This window comes from Equus caballus, chromosome 13 (genome assembly GCF_041296265.1).
Source record: "Equus caballus isolate H_3958 breed thoroughbred chromosome 13, TB-T2T, whole genome shotgun sequence".
NCBI classification, from domain to species: domain Eukaryota; kingdom Metazoa; phylum Chordata; class Mammalia; order Perissodactyla; family Equidae; genus Equus; species Equus caballus.
The window spans coordinates 37,218,522-37,240,241 of NC_091696.1; the positions used below are offsets into that span (position 1 = coordinate 37,218,522).

General features: G+C 35.4%; 1 protein-coding gene across 5 annotated transcripts in view; it reads left to right on the forward strand.

Moving 5' to 3' along the window:
• The window catches only part of ABCA14 (ATP binding cassette subfamily A member 14), a 205,015-nt gene that overhangs the window by 129,946 nt on the left and 53,349 nt on the right, over positions 1–21,720 (forward strand). For all 5 annotated transcript variants that reach the window (XM_023616173.2, XM_070232208.1, XM_070232210.1 and 2 more), the window contains 2 exons: positions 4,021–4,177; positions 6,302–6,602. In XM_023616173.2, coding sequence (XP_023471941.2) covers positions 4,021–4,177; positions 6,302–6,602 — 458 coding nt within the window. The remainder of the gene's footprint in view (positions 1–4,020; positions 4,178–6,301; positions 6,603–21,720) is intronic.

Below are 21,720 nucleotides of genomic sequence, written 5' to 3' on the forward strand. Positions count from 1 at the left end.
AAGAAAGAAGGATGTTCCTCACCTCTTATATTCAAGATTCTACTGGAGGTCTACTCATTGCAGCAGGGTAAGAAAATAAAATATCAAAAAGTCAATTGTTTCTCTGTATATTAGCAAGGAACAATCTGAAATTGAATAGAAAAACAGTGTAATTTTCAATAGCATCAAAAAATATGAAATAGGGATGAATGTGACAAAAGATGTATAAGATCTATACACTAAAACATTACTGAGAGAAATTAAAGAAGACCGAAATAAATGCAGAGATATACTGTGTTCTTCAGTAAGAAGACTCAACATTTTAAAGACGTAAATTCTCTCCAAATTGATCTTTACTTCCATGAAACCACAATCAAAACCAGAAGACGTTTTTGTAAAAACTGATCAGCTGATTCTAAAATTTATGTCTCAATACAAAGGACTTAGCATGGGCAAAATAACTTTGGCAATGCAAATCCAGTGTTGTGCTGATGAAAAGGAAAGAGGAACTCTCAAATGCTGCTGATTATACAATGAGCTGGTTCTACCACATTGGTGAATAACATGGCAACATCCAGTAAACTTCAAAGACCCACTTTCCACAACCCAAAAATCTCACTGTTAAGTATATAATCTAGAGAAATACGTATTTGCTCTGAAGGCAGATACTCACTGGAATAGCCAATAGCAAAATATTAGAATAAATAATATAATGCATTAGTAAAATATGATACATATGTAATGAAATTATATCTCAGTTGAAGGGAATGAACTAAATTTCTCTTTATACAAACGTCAAAAAGGAGAGATGTAAAACATCTACTCTTTTAGAGGAAGAAAAGCATTTTGCAGGACTGTTAAATATACCATTTATATAGAAGATTAAACCCATAAAACAAAACTGTACGTGCTTACGATGCATAAATGTGTATACAAAATTATTAAAATATATCTGATTTCTCCACTGTAGAATTACTTTTTCTCCCCATTCTGTACAGTATTCTTTGGAAGCATGTCATTAAACACAGCCCATACTCAATTGAGGGCATGAGGGATCGAGCACCACCTCATGGAGGGAGTAGTATCTACAAACCTTATTTGGAATTTTGCAACGAAGATTTGTGTCTCTCCTCCATTTATGCATTCAATCCTCTAGTTACATCAGTATGGACTCATGTAATACTACTTTGACCAGTGATCAAAGTGGTGATTCATCTCAGTGATATTTCATGTTATATCGTGTAGTCCCTGATAATATGTGAGGAAGAAGGTCCTTCACCTCTTGATATTCTTCTCCAAAAGCTCTAACCCCAATCTAACCATGAGAAAAACATAAGACAACCCAAACTGAGGAGCATTTTACAAAATACCTGATCAGTGCTGCTCAGAACGTCTAAGGTCATGACAAACATATAAGAAACTGTCACAGATTGGAGGAGACTAAGGAGACAGAATAGCTAAATATAATGTGGTATGCTAGAGGGGAGTCCTGGAACAGAAAATGGACTTTAGTGGAAAAACTAGTGAAATCCAAATAAAATGGGAAGTTTAATTAACAGTAATTTGCCAACATTGGTTTCTTAGTTGTGACAAATGTACCATGGTAATGAAAGATGTCAACAATAGGGGAAATTTGAGTGAGGGGTATACAGGCTCTCTGTACTATCTGTGCTACTTTTCTGTAAACCTAAAGCTATTCTATAATTAAAAGTTTATTTAAAAATATATCTGGAAGACGGGGCCGGCCCCGTGGCTGAGTGGTTAAGTTCATGTGCTCTGCTGCAGCGGCCCAGGATTTCACCGGTTCGGATCCTGGGCACAGACATGACACTGCTTGTCAGGCCACGTTGAGGCAGCATCCCACATGCCACAACTAGAAGGACCTGCAACTAAGATATACAGCTGTATACCAGGGGGTATTTGGGGAAGATAAAACAGAAAAATAAAAAAAAAAGATTGGCAACAGTTGTTAGCTCAGGTGCCAATCTTTAAAAAAAAGAAAAGAAAAAATATATGTGGAAGATTACAGACCAAATGTCATAATTGACTTGATGAAAGGAATGGGGAGAAATGGGATTATGAATCTTGCTCAAAGTGATTTAAACTTATTTGTAATATATTTTAAAAATTGGCTCAAGGTAAAAATGTTGAAAGTGGTTAATTCTCTGAGTTGGGGAAATGGATGTTTTATTACCTTTATTTCTTTTTCCATACAGAAACCATAAAGGAAAATATTTGGCTAAATAAAATTTAAACATTTTGTATATCAGAGAATACTTTAACAGAATTAAAAGACAAATGATACAAAGGTTCATTATAATAAATAAGAATGTCTTCTAAATCAAAAAGAAAAATATGAAAACAGTATAAAATTAGACAAATGATAAAAACATTCACAAAAGAATAACTACAAATGGTGAAATTAATTCAAAGGAATTAAAAATAAAACAGCAAATATTTTTAAAAAATACTCAGTCTTGGTGAATATGTACTGAAATAGGAAGATCTTGTAAACTGACATAGAATTGTACATTAGTATACTCCTTCTGAAGGGCAATTTGGCAGATATATAAGAAGCTTTAAAATGTGTAGATTCTACACCTAAAATTTTGTCCTTTATGGATAGTGATATATGTGGAATAGTGTTCATCACAGCATTGTTTATAATAATAAAAAGTTAAAGCAATCTAAATAAGTGGTCAATAAACTGTGGTGCATTGGTATGATGAAATGAAATTGTCAGAAGTGATGATGTAAGTATATAGACATTAAAATGAATATATATCAATCATTTAAAAAACAAGTTGCATAACAATGTAGTATTATTGTATGATCTTGATTTTGCATTTTATGTGTGTATGTATATATCCGTGCATGTGCATTCGTAGGTATAGAAAAATGTCATTTGAGTACATCTGAGTAATGAGATCTTGAGTACTTTTTTCTTTTAGTTTATTGTGTTTTAAACCTCATCCCATTGAGTATTTCTTACAAGTGTACAAAAACCTAATAAAGAAGTTAGAGGAAAAAGTAGTGGAAAAAACCCTATTTGTCTCAGTGGTATCAATTACTATAGTATTACAGTGACCAGACACCGTACAAATACTACTTGAATTTAAAAGAATTTGATAACAGACTTATCAAATCAAACCAGTACTTGATGCTTGCTTTCTTGCCCTGCAAAAAGAAAGGTTTTAAAAAGCCTTACTAGTTCATTGGTTTAGAAAGAAAAATCTGTCTTTACAAATTATAAATTTTTCATCAAGTGTTACAGAACTCCAAGGGATGGACTTAAAGTTTCACATCACCCATTATAGTACTATGACTTCTATTATTCTGTTTAGCATTGTCTCCCTTATATTAAAATTAAGTACGTATGTCTACAAACAAACACATAGTTACAGAGAACAGACTGTTGGTTACCAGAGGGGAGGGGGGTTGGGGGTAGGGTGAATTGGGTAAAGGGGGTGATTTGTCTGGTGACAGATGGAAACTAGACTTTTGGTGGTGAACACGATGTAGTATATACAGAGTTTGAATTATAATGATTTACACCTGAAATCTATATATTATAAAACCAATGTTCTCTCAACATTAAAAAAAAACTAAAAGGAAAAACATTAAAAAATATATATATATGTCTGTTTCTTTCATGTAGTTGTGAACCCTTGGAGGACAAATTAACTGTGTGCATTTGCTTTGTAAACCATTCCAAGTATTTAGATAGCCTGAAGCAGAAAAAAGGGAAAACAAATCTATTGGATGACATAGGCTTAGAAACATTATAAAAGTAAAACCGTGCTATCTATTATCACTATCATTTCTTAAAATAAGGAGATTTAACAACCCCCTCTCCTAAAAAAAGATATTGTCTTAGAATTTTAAGATAAGTTCAGTTTACTTTATTCAGTGTTAATGTTAGCATTGTATAACCATGCTTGTTTTTAAAAATTCTTGCCTCAATTTGTGAAGATCTTGTGATAGATTGGGTATGTAGACACCACTGTTCTGGTTAAAATGAATTTCGGTGTGTTTGTGTAGGGTCAGTAAAATGGATAATCCGGATCTCCAGACCCCTTCCGTAAATCTCGAAAAGAGAAAGGAAAACATGAACCAGAATATGAATGTACCCAGAAATTTTGAGAGCTCAACTTCTTCCGGCTCAAGTGAACACGCTCATATTAGGTTTAATACTGGGGTGAGCATCTTCACTATGAACATACTGCTGGTAAATGTTTGGATGGGATAAAAGAGATACATTTCACTATAATGTTTGAATTGAAAGGAGAGTTTGGAGTTCTTACCCAGAGAAAGCCAAATAATGAACAGTTTGTAAAGCAATCCGATTAATTTTCTAATTCAAACATGAAATATGATAGGTTAAAATCCGATTTTGCGCTCACTGTTGTTACTCCTCAGAGTCGCTTATCTCAGTTTTCAAAACTGTTAGTTCATTCAGAGTTGAGAAAGGGTCTTAGTAAAAGTTATCACTACTCACAGACATAAAAGGCATTTAAATTTATGCATTGGAATGCATTGGTACTTCCTAGTGGACTATTCTCAAGTTGGTATGGGCCTTCATTAGCATGGGGAATCTCATTGGATTGCCAAGCACTTCTTTCGTTGTTCTCCTGTCATCTATTCCCTACAATTTTCCCTAATAAAGACTAGGATTTCTGAGATGGAATATATGTTTCACAGAGTTGCCCATAAGCACGCCTTCACTGAGGGGCTTATGAGCCAGTTGTGAAGCAGAGTGGGTGTTGTATAACAAGAACGTGGAATTTTGAGCCAGATAGGACTGCAATTCCTGCTCTATCATTTATTACTATTTGACCTTGACCAAGTCATTTAACATTATCTATACTGCAATTTCATTCTCTAGGAGTCTGTTTTAATGAGTTAACGGTGGTGAAATGTGAACTGTGTAATGTTTGGCATGAATCAGATACTTAAGAAATGTAATTTCCCTCCTCTGCTTGCTCACACATTTCTCCTGCTATATTACTTTTCCCTATTTCCCCCTCTTATAAAGATGCAGCTGAAGGAAGATTTGCAGGCCAGTCTGGAAAAGTTGATTTTTGTTTTAACATATTCTTTTATGCTAGAACTAGATCTAATCATCACCCATCTTTTAAAAGACAGAAAGCACTTTTTCCTACCTTGAAGACAGTGTGAGAAAAAAATTCTCCTTCTCAACTTTACCTTATTTCTAGTCGGTGACAAACATCCAATGCTGATTGTTTTATTCTGAAAATGCTGGTTTATTGATTAGGGATATTTTGTCACAACAAGTTATGGGGTGTCCAAAATGTTGGGAAATACAGGATGAACATATTTTTAAACTATTAGTTACATAGTCAAGTAATATGCTCTAGATGCTTTTCTTCAACATTCAGATACCTTTTCAGGTGAAGTCTCTACATTTAAAGCAACAGGTTCCATTGTTAATCTGAAAAATATGTAATAAATCAACTACAGATGAGCCACAAAGTCTGGAAAAATAGAAAAAATAGTATATTTTAGTACATTTTTCAAATTAACATTGGACACAGTGCTTTAAATTTAGAAGTGGAAAAAAACATACTGAGCATATTGTTGCAGTTTAAAAATAAATTCATCTTCTCTTTCCTGACTATCTGCGTCCCTGCAGATCACATGGATTAAAACCTAGCAATGGAAACTTGTTACATATGCACATTTTATGGAAATGTTTCATTTATAAAATAGAGATAGTATGGAAAGATCATGGTTTTACATTAACAAAGAAAGATAGATGTGATTTGTCCTGCTCAGAGATGCTATGCATATATTAGTAATAAAAATGATCCTTTTGAAGTTTTCAGTATAATTAGATTAGAAGCCAAGCTTTAACCCTTTCAGTCAACACGTTATACAAATATGAAGTTTTGCTTGTTACCTAGTCTGCTAACTATGGCTATGTTCTGTTCAAGGATATATTTATAAAAGTGTGGGGGCCTGCCCAGTGGCGAAGCAGTTAAGTGCGCACGTTCCGCTTGGGCAGCCCGGGGTTCGCCGGTTTGGATCCCAGGTGTGGACATGGCACTGTGTGGCAAGCCATGCAGTGGTAGGCATCCCACATATAAAGTAGAGGAAGATGGGCATGGATGTTAGCTCAGGGCCAGCCTTCCTCAGCAAAAAGAGGAGGATTGGCAGCAGTTAGCTCAGGGCTAATCTTCCTAAAATAAATAAATAAATAGAAGTGTGTACGTCTTCTAGCATAAGATTCAAAACATCAATGTTAATGGATTTCATTAAGGTTTGTGACCATTGTAATGACATTCTTCTCTCCTCTTGTCAGTGGACTCTTTACTGCCAGCAGTTCTTTGCCATGCTCTTAAAGAGGGCAATGTTCACTTGGCGCAACTGGAATTTGGTGTTGCTGCAGATCCTGGGACTCTTGGGTATCGTTTATTTTCTGATGAGAGAGGTGAACTTTACAAGACGTATCGAAGAACCTGCCAGGGAAATGGATTTGGAACAATATGGTGAAACCATTGTGCCTTACTCAATTTCCGGAAATTCTCCATTGACTCAGAATTTAAAAAACAATGTTGAGAGCATGCTAAAAGCTAAGAAACAAAAACCTAAGGAAGTGCAAGGTAAGACTTAGAAAAAGAAAATGACTGCTAGTAGATGAAGACCTGCTTGTGTCACTTCCAAAGAAAGGTCTTGACTGGAAGAGTTAGCTAGTTGCTCTTTTCTGTTTTTAGTCATCAGTCTCATAAAGGCAGCCAAATGAGAGGGAAGAATCATCCTCCAAGGCTACTGGTCATGAGATTAATTATTAATGGGGGCATGTTGAGTCTGGGTCATCTACCAGCCATTTGCTGCACCTTCTAGGGAATGGATTAAAGTATCAAAATATTTTGTTTAATAAAATTTAGCATAGAATTTCACATAAAGCCAGGCTCACAGTGTGGTATCATGTTCCAAATCCTGAAAGTCTTCCCACAAGTCTTCTAGATTGGCCATATCTAAAAACAGATAACCAGGTTAGGCTGAAGTCTTTATAGGGATGCTACTCAAAACTTATGTATTTGAAAGATAGTAGTAATAATTGATATTATGTATTGAACACATATTTTTGGCAGTACTTGAATTATCTCATTTAATATCTATAACAATCATATTTGCTAAAGTTGGGGACATTGAAGTTTGGAGATGTTAACTATGCCCCCAAGTCATGCAGCTAGTATGTATTAGGGCAAGGAGTGGATTTTAACACTGCTTGGTGGGATCCTGCACTGTTAACCCCCTCACTATGCTAAATTACCTCTGTAAGAGGTAAGTCTTCCTTCATTCAAGACTGATCACTTCTGTCCAGGTGCTTCATTTGTATTTTCTTCAGCTGCTGTCTGGTTGACAGTGTTACTTTAGGTCAGTATATAGCCTTTAGGTTTGTCAGGTTGTTTTTCTTTTATGCTTTAGGTTCCATTGTGAGAGATGAAAATGCAGCTGGAAATGTTGCTTATTACTTCTTCCATTATCCTGATTTTACAACATACACATCATATGATGGGTAGCATAGAAACTATCAGTAAATTACATATTCCTTTTCCTCCTCCATTACAGGAGCACTAGATGAACAATTATTTATCAAAGATCACATAGTTGATTAGAAGAGAGAGAAACGAATTTCCCTGATTTATAAGGTGGTTCCTTTTTACTACATTATATTGTTTATACAAAAATAAAAAGACTATACTTCACAGATATATCAATAGTAAAATTATCAAATTAAATCTTCTTTTTTGTTCATTCTTTGAGTATCTTGGAGTTATCTTAATTAGAAATTATTTGAGCAACTCTTTGAGAAAGATGGTGGAATAGGAAGCCTCAAGCCCTTGTTCTCCCTTAGAAATATCTAGTAAACAACAACAGGCTAGCTTAAAGAGCTTTTAATAGAAACCAGTCAAGAGTCTGCAGCATCCAAGGGAATGTCCAGTTCAGAAAAGCTAAACTCAAAATGGTAGGAAATTTTGTGGTGTTTTTGCTCACCCTTGCCCCACCCCCTTTCTGGGGCAGCATAGTGAGTTGAGCGAAAACTACTCAATTCTTGGTTCCTCCCTTGGCATCGAAGGAAAAGAGTAGAATTTGTTTTTACAATACTCAGGCCTATCAGGGGGCTGCATAACGGACTGATTTTGGTTTTACTTGTCTCAAAACTCAGGTGGGAATAGTGGCATAGTTTTGATATCATGTTAGAGGTTGCAAAAAGCAGTGATAAATGTGAAGGTGTGTGAAAACTCCAAGGTGGCTGCAGACATGTGAGCACCAAGGGAAAGAGATTATACACAGCAGAATATAGTAGAATATCTAAGGCCCCAAGAGGAAACAGGGGTGAAACTCATAGGGAAATTAAGACATTCAAAAGCAGCCATATATAATGGAGAACTGGAGGGGGGAAGCATATACACAGGCCCAGGGAAGACACATGCCCTTTTCTGGGAAGAACTGAAGGCTTCATGCTGGGCTAATTAGTAAAGGTCTGTCTCTGCATGGATGTAGTCTGGTTTTTTTTTTCAAATGTCCAATTTTCCACAAAATATTACAAGGCATCCAAAAAAACCAAGGAAACACACTCCATTCAAAAGAATAAAATAAATCTCCAGGAACCAACCCTAAAGAAACACAGCCCTTGGATTTACTGGACAAAGATTTTAAACCAGCTATCTTAAAATATGCTCAAGAAAGTAAAGGAAATATGGACAAGCAACTAAAAGAAATAAAGAAAACAATATATGAACAAAGTGAGAACATTATTAAAGATAGAAATTATAAAAAAAGAACCAAATTCTGGAGCTAAAAAATACAAAAACTGAATCAAAAAGTTCACTGTAGGTGTTCAACAGCAAACTTGAGCAGGAAGAAGAAAGAATCAGCAAATCTGAAGACAGATCATTTTAAATTATTGAATCTGATGAGCAAAAAGAGGAAAAGAATGAAGGAAAGTGAACAGGACCTAAAGGACTTATGGTACATCATAAAACAGACCAAGATACATATTATGGGAGTCCTAGAAGGGGAAAAAATAGAGAAAGGGGCAGAGAATTTATTTGAAGAAATAATGCTGAAAACTTGGATATATTAATACAAGAAGCTCAACAAACTTGATGTAGGATAACTCCAAAGAGACCTACACCAAGACACACTATAATCAAACTGTCAAAAGACAACAAATCTTGAAAGCAGCAAGAGAAAAGCAACTCACCACGTACAAACACTCTTCACTGAGATTATCAGAAAATTTATCAGCTCAAATCTCACAGACCAGCAGGAAGTAGGATGATATATTTAAAGTGCTGAAAGCAAAAACATGTCAACCAAGAATTCTATATTCAGTAAAACTGCCTTTCAAAACTGAAGAAGAAGGTAAGACATTCCCAGATAAAAGCTGAGGGAGTTCATTACCATAAGACCTTCCCTACAAGAAATTTTAAAGGTAGTCCTTCAAAGTGACATGAGAAGACACTACATAATATCACAAAGACATATGAAAATATGAAGTTCTCCAGTAAAACCAAATACATGGACAAATGTAAAAGCCACTATTATTGCGATTTTGGTTTGTAACTATTCTTTTTTTCTGCAGAATTTAAAAGACAAAAGAATATAAATTAACTATAAATCAATGTTAATGGTACATAATATGTAAAGATGTAATTGTGACATCAGTAACATAAAGTGGCGAGTAGATCTGTGAAGGAGTAGAGTTTTTGTATGTGATTGAATTAAGCTAATATCAGTTTAATATAGATGGTTATAACTTTAGAATCTTATATGTAATGTCCAGGGCTAATAGAAGGAAAATATCTTTAGAGTATGTACAAAAGGAAATGAGAAGGGAATTAAAAGTGCCACTATAAAAAATCAACTAAACACAAAAGAAATCAGTGATGGAGGAAATGAAGGATGAAAAAGCTACAAGATATGTAAAAAACAAATAACAAAATAGAAGTAATAAGTCCTTCTCTATCAGTAATTACTGTAAACGTAAATGGATTAAATTTCCCAATTAAAAGACATAAACTGGAAGATAAAAATAGGGATCTAACTATACGCTATCTACAAGACACTCACTTTAGATCTAAGGACACACATAGGTTGAAAGTGAGAGAATGAGAAAAGATACTCCATGCAAATAGTAACTGAAAGAGAGCATGTACACTAATATCAGACAAAATAGACTCTAAGTCAAAAAGTGTTACAAGACACAAAGAAGGACGTTATCTAGTGGTAAAAGGGGAAAATCACCAGGAAGATATAACCTTTATAAACATATATGCAACAGATATCCTAAACACATGAGGCAAACATGGACAGAACTGAAGAGAGACATAAACAGTTGTACAATAATAGGAGACTTCAATACCCCACTTTCAATAATAAATAGAGCAACCAGACAGAAGATCAATAAGGAATGAGAGGACATGAACAATGTTGTAGAACAATTGGACCTAACAGACATGACAGAAAACTTGTCTCAACAAAGAGCAGAATACATGTTTTTCTTGAAAACACAAGAATCTCTAGGATAGACCATATGTTAGGGCAGAAAATAAGTCTTAATAAACTTAAAAAGATTGAAAGCATACAAAGTATACTTTCTGATCACAACTGAATGAAACTAGATAGGAATAGCAGAAAGAAAACTGGGAAATCTATCAATATATGGAAATTTTTTGAAAAAACACTGTTAAAAACCAACAGGTCAAATAAGAAATAATAATGGAAATTAGAAAATATTGTGAGACAAAGAAAAATGAAAATATAACATTAAAACTTAAGGAATGCAGTGAAAGTAATGCTAAAATTCTTACATTAAAAAAGAAACCTGGGGGATTGACATCAGCATTATGGCAGAGAGAGCTCTTCCCTTACACTCTCCCAAGATACAATGAAAAGGACATGCATAAACCAACAGAGGACATTTACACAACACAGTAGATGTCTGAGAGATCCACACAGCCATACACCTGAAGACGGAGGGGCTGGATCCCCCAGGAGGCAGTGGAAGGAGGTAAGGGGATCTGCTCTCTTTCTCCAAATGGCAGTGATCTAGGGTGTAAGACTGCACATGGCTCTGAGAGGAGTAGGGGGAGGGGGAAGCCCTCCAAGGGAATGCCTTCATTCTTGGCATTGCCTCCTAGCCCATCGGAAAGCTCCACACTGAGGAGGCTAAGCAACCTTGAGAGGCATCTTCATCAAGCTGAGCAGACTGGGAGAGCAGACAGCAAGTGCAGAGTGTGAGCACCCCTGGGATTACACACATGAAAGAAAGTGCCCCTCCCCTTGCCTGGAGCACCAGCTCAGCCAGTTAGCCATTGCAAGGGATCCCCACCAAAGGGCCTGTGCATACATGTGTTAAGCAGTGGTTGCCAGTGGCCGAACACAGACAGGTCCTGTCAGCATAGCTTCCAAAGGACAGACACAGCTGCCAGGGATTGTGGTGGGCTCAGAATACACAGTCCCAGCCCCCCTCCCCAGTGGTGGCAGGTGGAATCTGCGACCAGATACTACCACTGTGTGACAGCACAAATTCACCCCATCAAATGGTATTAAGAAGTATATTAACACTCCAGACCATAAAGCAAATGACAAGCACCCAGAAATCAATCCTGAAGGCACAGAAATTTATGGTTTAAATGCCAGAGAATTCAAAATAGCTATAATTTTAAAAACTCAGTTATAAGGAAACTCAGAAAGACAATTAAGTGAAATTAGGAATAAAATTAATGAACAGAGGGAATTCTTCACAAAAGAGATTGAAACTATTAAAAAAGTCAGAAATGTTGGAGATGAAAAACACAATGAACGAGATTTTAAAAATCTGGAGACCTTAAATAACAGAGCTAATATTATGGAGGACAGAATTCGCAATTCAGAGAACTGAAATACAGAAATGCTTCAGATGGAGGAGGAGAGAGAACTAAGACTAAAAAGAAATGAATAAATTCTCTGAGAAATATCTGACTCAATTAGGAAATCCAACATAAGTACTGGAGGTATTCCAGAAGGAGAAGAGAAGAAAAAAGGAGCAGAGAGCTTGTTCAAAGAAATAATAGCTGAGAACTTCCCAAACTTGGGGAGGGGAGCTGGAATTACAAGTAAAAGAAGCTAATAGAACTCCAGTTACATCAATGTAAAAAGACCTTCTCCAAGGCATATATTAGTGAAACTGGAAAATGTAAATGACAAAGAAAAAATATTAAGGGCAGCAAGGCAGAAGAAAACCTACAAAGGAACCCCTAGCAGACTTTCAGCATATTTCTCAGCAGAAACCTTACAGGCTGGGCAAGAGAGGAATGATATATTCAAAATTCTGAAAGACAAAATTATTCACCCAAGAATAGTCTATTCAGTAGAAATATCCTTAAGATATGATGGAGAAATAAAACCTTTCCCAGATCAACAAAAGCTGAGGGAGTTAATCTCCACAAGACACCCCCCACCCCAAGAAATGACCAAGAAGGCATTCATACCTGAAAAAAAGGTTTACAAAGCCTTGAGCAAGGAGATAAATAGGCAGGCAAAATCAGAAAATAGCAGCTCTCTATCAGAACAGGTTAGCAAACAATTATAACATTAAGGATAAAGTGAAAGAAAACATAAAAAATAACTATAATCCCTTCATTTTAACCACAAATTCACAACACATAACAGAATAAATTGTGACAACAATAACTTTAATGGAGAAGAGAAAGGGATGGAACCTGCTTAGATTAAGGAAATAAGAGGCTATGAGGAAATGGACTAGCTCATCTATGAGATCATTTATACAAGCCTCTCAGTAACCACTAAACCAAAAAAAGAACGAGGCACATATGATAAATAAAGGGGAAACAGAAAACCATCATAGAGAACCACCAAAGTGAATTGGCAGTCCGAAACACATGGGGCAAGAAACAATGGACATACAGAACAACTGGAAAAGAAGTGATAAACTGTCAGCATTAAGCCCTCATATATCAATAATCACCCTAAATATAGTGGACTGAATTCTCCAATCAAAAGACACAGAGTGGCTGGATGGATTAAAAAACAAGACCTAACAATATGTTGCCTCCAGAAATACATTGCAGCTCTAAAGACAAACACAGGCTCAGAGTGAAGGGATGGAAGATGATACTCCAAGCTAATGCAAACAAAAGAAAGCAGGTGTTGCCATACTTATATCAGGCAAGGTAGACTTCAAGATTAAAAAAGGCAATGAGAGACAAAGAGAGGTAGTATATAATGCTAAAAGGGAAACTCCACAAAGAGGACATAACACATGAATATATATGCACCTAACACAGGAGCACCAAAGTAGATAAAGTAACTATTAACAGACCTAAAAGGAGAAATTAAGAGCAACACAATTAAAGTCAGGGACCTCAACACCCCACTTACATCAATGGATAGATCATCCATACAGAAAGTCTACAAGGAAATAGTGGAATTAGATGAAAAACTAGACAAGAGGGACTTACTAGATATATAGAGAGCACTACATCCAAAAACAGCAGAATATACATTCTTCTCAAGTACACATGGAACATTCTCAAAGATAGACCATATGTTGGGAAACAAGGCAAACCTCAATAAATTTAAGAAGATTGAAATCATATCAAGCAACTTTTCTGACCATAATGCTGGGAAACTAGAAATCAACTACAAGAAAAAAACTGGGAACATGACAAAGATGTGGAAACTAAGCAACATTCTACTGAACAATGATAGGTCATTGAATAAATTAAATGATAAATAAAAAAATATCTGGAGACAAATGAAAATACACCATACCAACACATAGAAAACCCAAAGTCAGCAGAAGGAGGGAAATAAAAATTAGAGGAGAAATAAGTGAAACAAAAAAAAAAGTAGAAAAGATCAGTGAAACTGAGAGCTGGTTCTTTGAAAAGACAAACAAAATAGACAAACCCTTAGCCATACTCAGAAGAAGCAAAGAGAGAAGGCTCAAATACAAAAAATCAGAAATGAAAGAGGAGAAGTTACAACAGATACCACAGAAATGCAAAGGATTATAAGAGAACACTATGAAAAACTATATGCCAACAAATTGGACAATCTAGAAGAAATGGATAAATTCTTAGACTCATACAGCCTCTCCAAACTGAGTCAACAAGAAATAGAGAATCTGAATAGATCAATCACAAAAGATCGAAACAGTAATCACAAACCTTCCCCTAACAAAAGTGCAGGACCAGATGGCTTCTCTGGAGCAGTCTACCAAACATTCAGAGAAGATTTAATACCTGTCCTTTTCAAACTATTCCAAGAAACTGAAGAATATCGAACACTTCCTAACACATTCTATGGGGCCAACATCATGATGATCCCAAAGCCAGACAAGGACAACACAAAGAAGGAAAATTATAGGCCAATATCACTGATGAACATAGATGCAAAAATCGTCAACAAAATATTGGCAAACTGAATACAGGAATCCATTAAAAGGATCATACACCATGACCAAGTGTGATTTATACCAGGGATGCAGGGATGGTTCAATATCTGCAAATCAATCAATGTGAGACACGACATTAACAAAATGAGGAATAAAAGTCACATGATCATCTTAATAGATTCAGAAAAAGCATTTGAAAAGATCCAACATCCATTTATGATAAAAACTCTCAAGAAAATGGGTATAGAAGGAAAGTACTTCAACATAATAAAGCCCATATATGACAAACCCACAGCCGACATCATACTCAATGGGGAAAACCTGAAAGCCATCCCTCTGAGAACAGGAACAAGAGAAGTGTGGCCATTCTTGCCACTCGTTATTTGACACAGTGCTGGAGGTTTTGGCCAGAGAAATTAGTCAAGAAAAAAGAAATAAAAAGTATCCAAATTGGCAGGGAAGAAGTGAAACTCTCACTGTTTGCAGATGACATGATTTTATATATAGAAACTCCTAAAGAATCCATTGGAAAACTATTAGAAATATCAAAAACTACAGCATAGTTGCAGGGGACCAAATCAACTTACAAAAATTAGTTGCATTTCTATTCTAATAATAAACTAACAGAAAGAGAACTCAAGAATATAATCCCATTTGCAATGGCAACAAAAAATTAAAATATCTAGGAATAAATTTAACCAAGGAGTTGAAAACCTATACAATGAACTATAAAACATTATTGAAAAAACTGATGATATAAAGAAATGGAAAGATATTCCATGCACATAGATTGGAAGAATAAGCATAGTTAAATTCCCATACTACCTAAAGCAATCTACAGATTCAATGCAACCCCAATCAGAATCCCAATGACATTCTTCACAGAAATAGGACAAAGAATCCTAAAATTCATATGGAACAACAAAAGATACCAAATAGCTAAAGCAATCCTGAGAAAAAAAGAACAAAGCTGGAGGCATCACAATCCCTGACTTCAAAATATACTACAGAGCTGTAGCAATCAAAACAGCGTGGTACTGGCACAAAAAAACAGACACACAGATAAATGGAACAGAATTGAAAGCCCATAAATAAAATTACACATCTGTGGACAGCTAATCTTTGACAAACAAGCCAAGAACATACAATGGAGAAAGGAAAGTCTCTTCAATAAATGGTGCTGCGAAAACTGGACAGCCACGTGCAAAAGAATGAAAGTAGATCATTAACTTTCGCCATACACCAAAATTAACTCAAAATGGATTAAAGATTTGAAGGTAAGACATGAAACGATAAAACTCCTAGAAGAAAATATAGGCAGTACAGAGTCTTTGACATCGGTCTTAGAAGGATCTGTTCGAATACCATGTCTACTCGGGCAGGGGAAACAAAAGAAAAAATAAACAAATGGGACTTCATCAGACTAAAGAGCTTCTGCAAGCAAAGGAAACCAGGAACAAAACGAAATGACAATCCACCAACTGGGAGAAATTTGCAATCATATATCTGACAAGGGGTTAATTTCCAAAATATATAAAGAGCTCATACAGCTCAACAACAAAAACATACAACCTGATCAAAAAATGAGCCAAGGATATGAACAGACATTTTTCCAAAGAAGATATACAGATGGCCAACACGCACATGAAAAGATTTCAACATCACTAATCATTTAGGGAAGTGTAAATCAAAACCACAATGAGATATCACTTTACAGCTGCTAGAATGGCTATAATTACCAAGACAAAAAACAATAAATGTTCGAGAGGATGTGGAGAAAAGGGAACTCTCATACACTGCTGATGGGAATGCAAATGGATTCAATCACTATAGAAAACAGTATGGAGATTTCTCCAAAAAATTAAAAATAGAAATACCATATGACCCAGCTATCTAAATCCTGGGTATTTACCCAAAGAACTTTAAATCAACAATTCAAAGAGACTGATGCACCCCTATGTTCATTGCAGCATCATTCACAATAGCCAAGATGTGGAAGCAACCCAAGTGCCCAATGACTGATGAATAGATAAAGAAGATGTGGTATATACATATACAATAGAATACTACTTAGCCATAAAAAAGACAAAATTTTCCCATTTACAACAACATGGATGGACCTTGAGGGTATTATGTTAAGCGAAATAAGCCAGACAGAGAAATACGGACACTGTATGATTTCACTCACATATGGAAGATAGACATGTGGACAAAGAGAAGAGATTAGTGCTTACCAGAGGGGAAAAGGATTGGGGGGGTCGGCATAAGGGGTAAAGTAGAACATATATATGGTGACTCACTAATAATAATGTGCAACTGAAATTTCACAATGTTATAAACTATTATGACCTCAATAAAGAAGAAAATTGTCAAAGCAACAACCTAACTTTATACCTTAAGGAACTAGAAAAAGTAGAATAAACTAAACTCAATGCTAGCAGAAAGAGGGAAATAGTAAAGATTGAAACAGATATAAACAAAGAAGAGAACTGAAAAACAATAGAGAAAACCAATGAACTCAAAAGTTGTCACTTTGAAAAGATCAGTATATTTGAGAAACCTTTAGATAGGGTGACAAGAAAAAAAAGAAGACTCAAATAACTAAATCAGAAATGAAAGGAGGGACATTATTACTGATTTGACACGAAAGGAATTATAAAGAGTACTATGAACAATTTTATGCCAAAAAATAGGATAACTTAGATGAAAGGGACAAATTCCAAGAAATGCACAACCCACCAAAGCTGAATCATGAAGAAATATAAAATCTAAAACGCCCTATAACTGGTAAGGTGATCAGATCAGTAATCCAAATCCTCCCAACAAAGCACAACCTAGGACTGGATGGCTTCACTCGTGAGTTCTACTATTTAAATAAGAATTAATACCAATTCTTCTCATAGTCTTCTAAAATATTGTAAAGGAGAGAACACTTCCAAACTCATTCAATAAAGCCAGCGTTACCCTGACACCAAAGCCAGACAAGGACACTACAAGAAAACTACAGACCAACATCCCTGATGAATATTAATACAAAAATCATTAACAAAATACTATCAAACGGAATACAACAGCACATTAAAAGAATTATATACCATGATGAAATGCAGTTTATTCCTAGAATGGGAGGATGGTTGAACATATGAAAATTGCTTCACATAATACAACACATTAGCAGAATGAAAGGAAAAAAACCCCACAAGATCACCCCAATTGATGTGGAAAAAGTATTTCACAAAATGCTAATTACTTTTATGATAAAAAAAAGACTAAACAAATTAGAAGGAAACTACCTAAGCATAATAAAGGATATATATAAATCCTGAGCTAAAATCAGACTCAATATTGAAACACTGAAAGTTTTTCCTCTGAGATCAGGAATAATACCAGGATGCCTGCTTTCACACTTCTATGCAACCTAATACAGGAAGTCCTAGCCAGAGCATTTAGACAAGCAAAAGAAAAAAAAAATCACCCACATTGCAAAGCAAGAAGTAAAATTACCTCTGTTCTCAGACAACATGATCTTATTTGCAGAAAACCCTTAATATTTTACACACAAAAGAAACTATTAGAGTTAATAAATTCAGGAAAGTTGCAGGATACAAAATAAACACACAATAATTAGTTGTGTATCTATACATAACAATGAACAATCCAAACACAAAGTTAAGAAAACAATTCCATTTATAATATCATTGAAAAGAATAAAATACTTAGGAATAAACTTAAGGAGGCAAAAGTCTTGTATACTGAAAATGACAAAATGTTGCTGAAAGAAATTCAAGAAGACAGAAATAAATGGAAAGACATACTCTGTTCTTGGATTGGCAGATTTAATATTGTTAAGATGTCAATACTCACCCACAAAATCTAGATTCAGTGCAATCCCTATCAAAATCCTAATTTTTTGTGGGGGAAGGAATAGAAAAATCCATCCTTCAGTTCATATGGAATCTCGAGAGACCTGAGCAGAAAATCTTTTTTTCCCCCAGATTTATTGAGATATATTTGATGTATAAGGTTATGTAACTTTAAGGTATACAATGTGATAATTTGATACATGTATATGTTGCAAAAAGACTGCCACAATAAGGTTAAACACATCCATAACCTCACAGAGTTAAAATTTTTTATCGTGTGGTAAGAACTTTAAAGATCTACTCTGTTAGCAATTTTCAAGTATACAATACAGTATTGTTAATTATAGTCACCAGGCCGTGCACTAATCCCCAGAACTTAGTCATCTTATAGCTGGAAGTTCGTGTCCTTTGACCAGCATCTTCCCATTTCCCTCACTCCCTCACCCCAGGAAACTACCATTCTCTCTCTCTCTCCCTCTTTGACTCTGAGGAAGAGAGAGAGAGATCACATTTTCTTTATCCATTCAATGTCCATAGACCATTAGGTTGTTTCCATAACTTGGCTGTTGTGAATAATGCTGCATTGAGCATGCGGTGCAGATATCTATTTGAGATAGTGATTTCACTTCCTTTGGTTATATACCCACAAGTGGATTGGTGGATCATATGATAGTTCTTCTTTTAGTTGTTTGAGGAAATTCCATACTATTTTCCACACTATTTTCCACAGTGGCTGTAGCAATTTACAATTCCACCAACAGTGCACCAGGGTGCACTTTTCTCTGCATCCTCACCAGCACTGGTTTTCTCTTGTCTTTTATAGGATAGCCATCCTAACAGGTGTGAGGTGATATCTCATTGTGGTTTGATTTGCATTTCCCTCATAATTAGTAATGTCGAGCACCTTTTCATATACCTGTTCGCCATTTGTATATCTTCTTTGGAGAAATGGCTATTTAGGCAATTTGCCTATTTTTAAATTGGATTATTTGGGTTTTTACTATGGAGTTGTATGAGTTCTTTATGTACTTTTGGATATTAACCCTTTAGCAGATATATGTATGGCAAATATTTTCTCCCATTTTGTAGATTGACTTTTCATTTTAATGATGGTTTTCTTTGCTGTGCAGAAGCTTTTTAGTTTGACATAGTTCCCCTTGTTTATTTTTGTTTTCATTGCTTGTGCTTTTGATGTCATAACCATAATACCAATATCAAGACCAATATCAAGGAGCTTTTTACTTAGTTTTCTTCTGGGAGTTTTATGGTTCGGGTATTATGTTTGTCTTTAATCCATTTCTAGTTAATTTTTGTGGGTGCTGTGAAATAGGGGTGCAGATTCATTCTTTTGCATATGGGTATCCAGTTTTCCCAACACCATTTATTGAAGAAACTATCTTTTCCCTATTGAGTATAATTGGCTCGCTTGTCAAATATTACTTGAATCTATATACAGGAGTTTATATCTTCAAGGAAAAGCTTTTAGCCTTTCACCACTGAGTATGATGTTCCCTTGGGTTTGTGATATATGGCATTTATTATGTTGTGCTATGTTCCTTCTGTACCCAATTTGTTGAGCATTTTATCATGAAAGAATGTATTTTGTCAAATGCTTTTTCTGCATCTATTGAGATGATCATATGATTTTATCATTCATTCTATTAATGTGGTGTATCTCATTTATTAATTTGCGTATGTTGAACCATCCTTGCTTCCCAGGGATAAATCCCCTTATCATGGTGAGTGATCTTTTTAGTGTGATGTTGAATTCAGTTTGCTAATATTTTGTTTAGAATTTTTGTGTTTATATTCACCAGTGATAGGGGTCTGTAATTTTCTTGTAATATCCTTATCTGACTTTGGTATCAGGGTATTGCTGGCCTCACAAAATGAGTTTGAGAGTGTTCCCTCATCTTTTGGAAGAGTTTGAGAAGGATGGACATTAATTATTCTTTAAATCCTTGGTAGAATTCACTAGAGAAACCATCTGGTTCTGGGGCATCCTGTTTGGGGAGGTTTTTGATTACTGATCCAATCTCCTTGCTCATTATTGGTTTGTTCAGATTTTCTATTTCTTCATCATTCAGTCTTCTTAGTTTATATGTTTCTAGGAATTTATCCGTTTCTTCTAGGTTTTCCAGTTTGTTGGATATAACTGTTCATAGTAGTCTCACAATCCTTTGTATGTCTGTGGTATGAGTTGTAATGTCTCCTCTTTCATTTGTAATTTTATTTGAAACCTGTCTCTGTTCTGAGTTACTCTAACTAAAAGTTTGTCAATTTTGTTTATCTTTTGAAAAAACCAGCTCTTAGTTTCATTGATCGTTTCTATTGTTTTTCTGGTCTCTATTTCATTTACTTCTGCTCTGATCTTTGTTATTTCTTCCTTCTGCTAACTTTGGGCTTAACTTGTTCTTGTTTTTATAGTTCCTTGAGGTGTAAATTGAGGTTGTTTGAGATAGTTATTGTTTCTTAATATAAGCATTTATTGCTATAAATTTTCCTCTTAGAACTGCTCTTGCAATTTTGATACATTTTGCTTCCATTTTCATTTGTTTCAAAATATTTCTTGATTTCCATTTGATTTTTTTTTTTGTGCCTTTGGTTATTCAGGAGCATGTTGTTTAATCTCCGCATATTTTTTAATTTTCCAGCTTTCCTCCTGCTATTGATTTCTACTTTCATACCATCGTGGTCAGAAAAGATACTCGATATGATTTCACTCTTCTTAAATTTGCTAAAATTTGTTTTGTGACCTATCATTTGATCTATTCTGGAGAATGTTGCATGTACACTTGAGAAGAATGTGTATTCTGCTGTGGTTGTATGGAATGTTCTATATATGTCTGTTAGTTCCATTTGGTCTAAATTATGGTTCAAGTCCAATGTTTCCTTCTTGATTTTCTGTCTGGATTATCTATCCATTGCTGAAAATAGGGTATTGAAGCCTCCTATGTAACATTTTATCGTCATCTATTTCTCCCTTCAGATCAGTTAGTACTTGCTTAACATATTTAGGTGCTCTAAAGTTGGATGCATATATATTTATGTTACTGAACCTGAAGTGAGTTCGCTCACCCGTTGTGCAGCAAGCCAATCTCTGACACTGGGTGTGGTGGAAGAAAGTAGGAATTTTATTTTTGTGCAGCACTGAGCAAGGACAGAGGGCAGCTAATGCTCAAATCCCAAACTCCCAGAAAAGTTAAAAGGAAGGGTTTTTATTTGGGGTTTTAGGTAGGGGAGGGGGAGCATATGTCCTTGCTGGTCGGAGCTTTCCCATCAGCCTATCTTTGGCCTTGAGACAATGCAGAGAGGAGGGAGCTCATGACCTTGCTGGTCAGCAGCTTTCCCAGCAGCCCGTATCTCTTTGTGGGAAGAGATAGTCCAGGTGCTTGTCCTTGATGGTGTCGGTCTCCATGGAGGATAGTGGATTCTGGAGGCAGG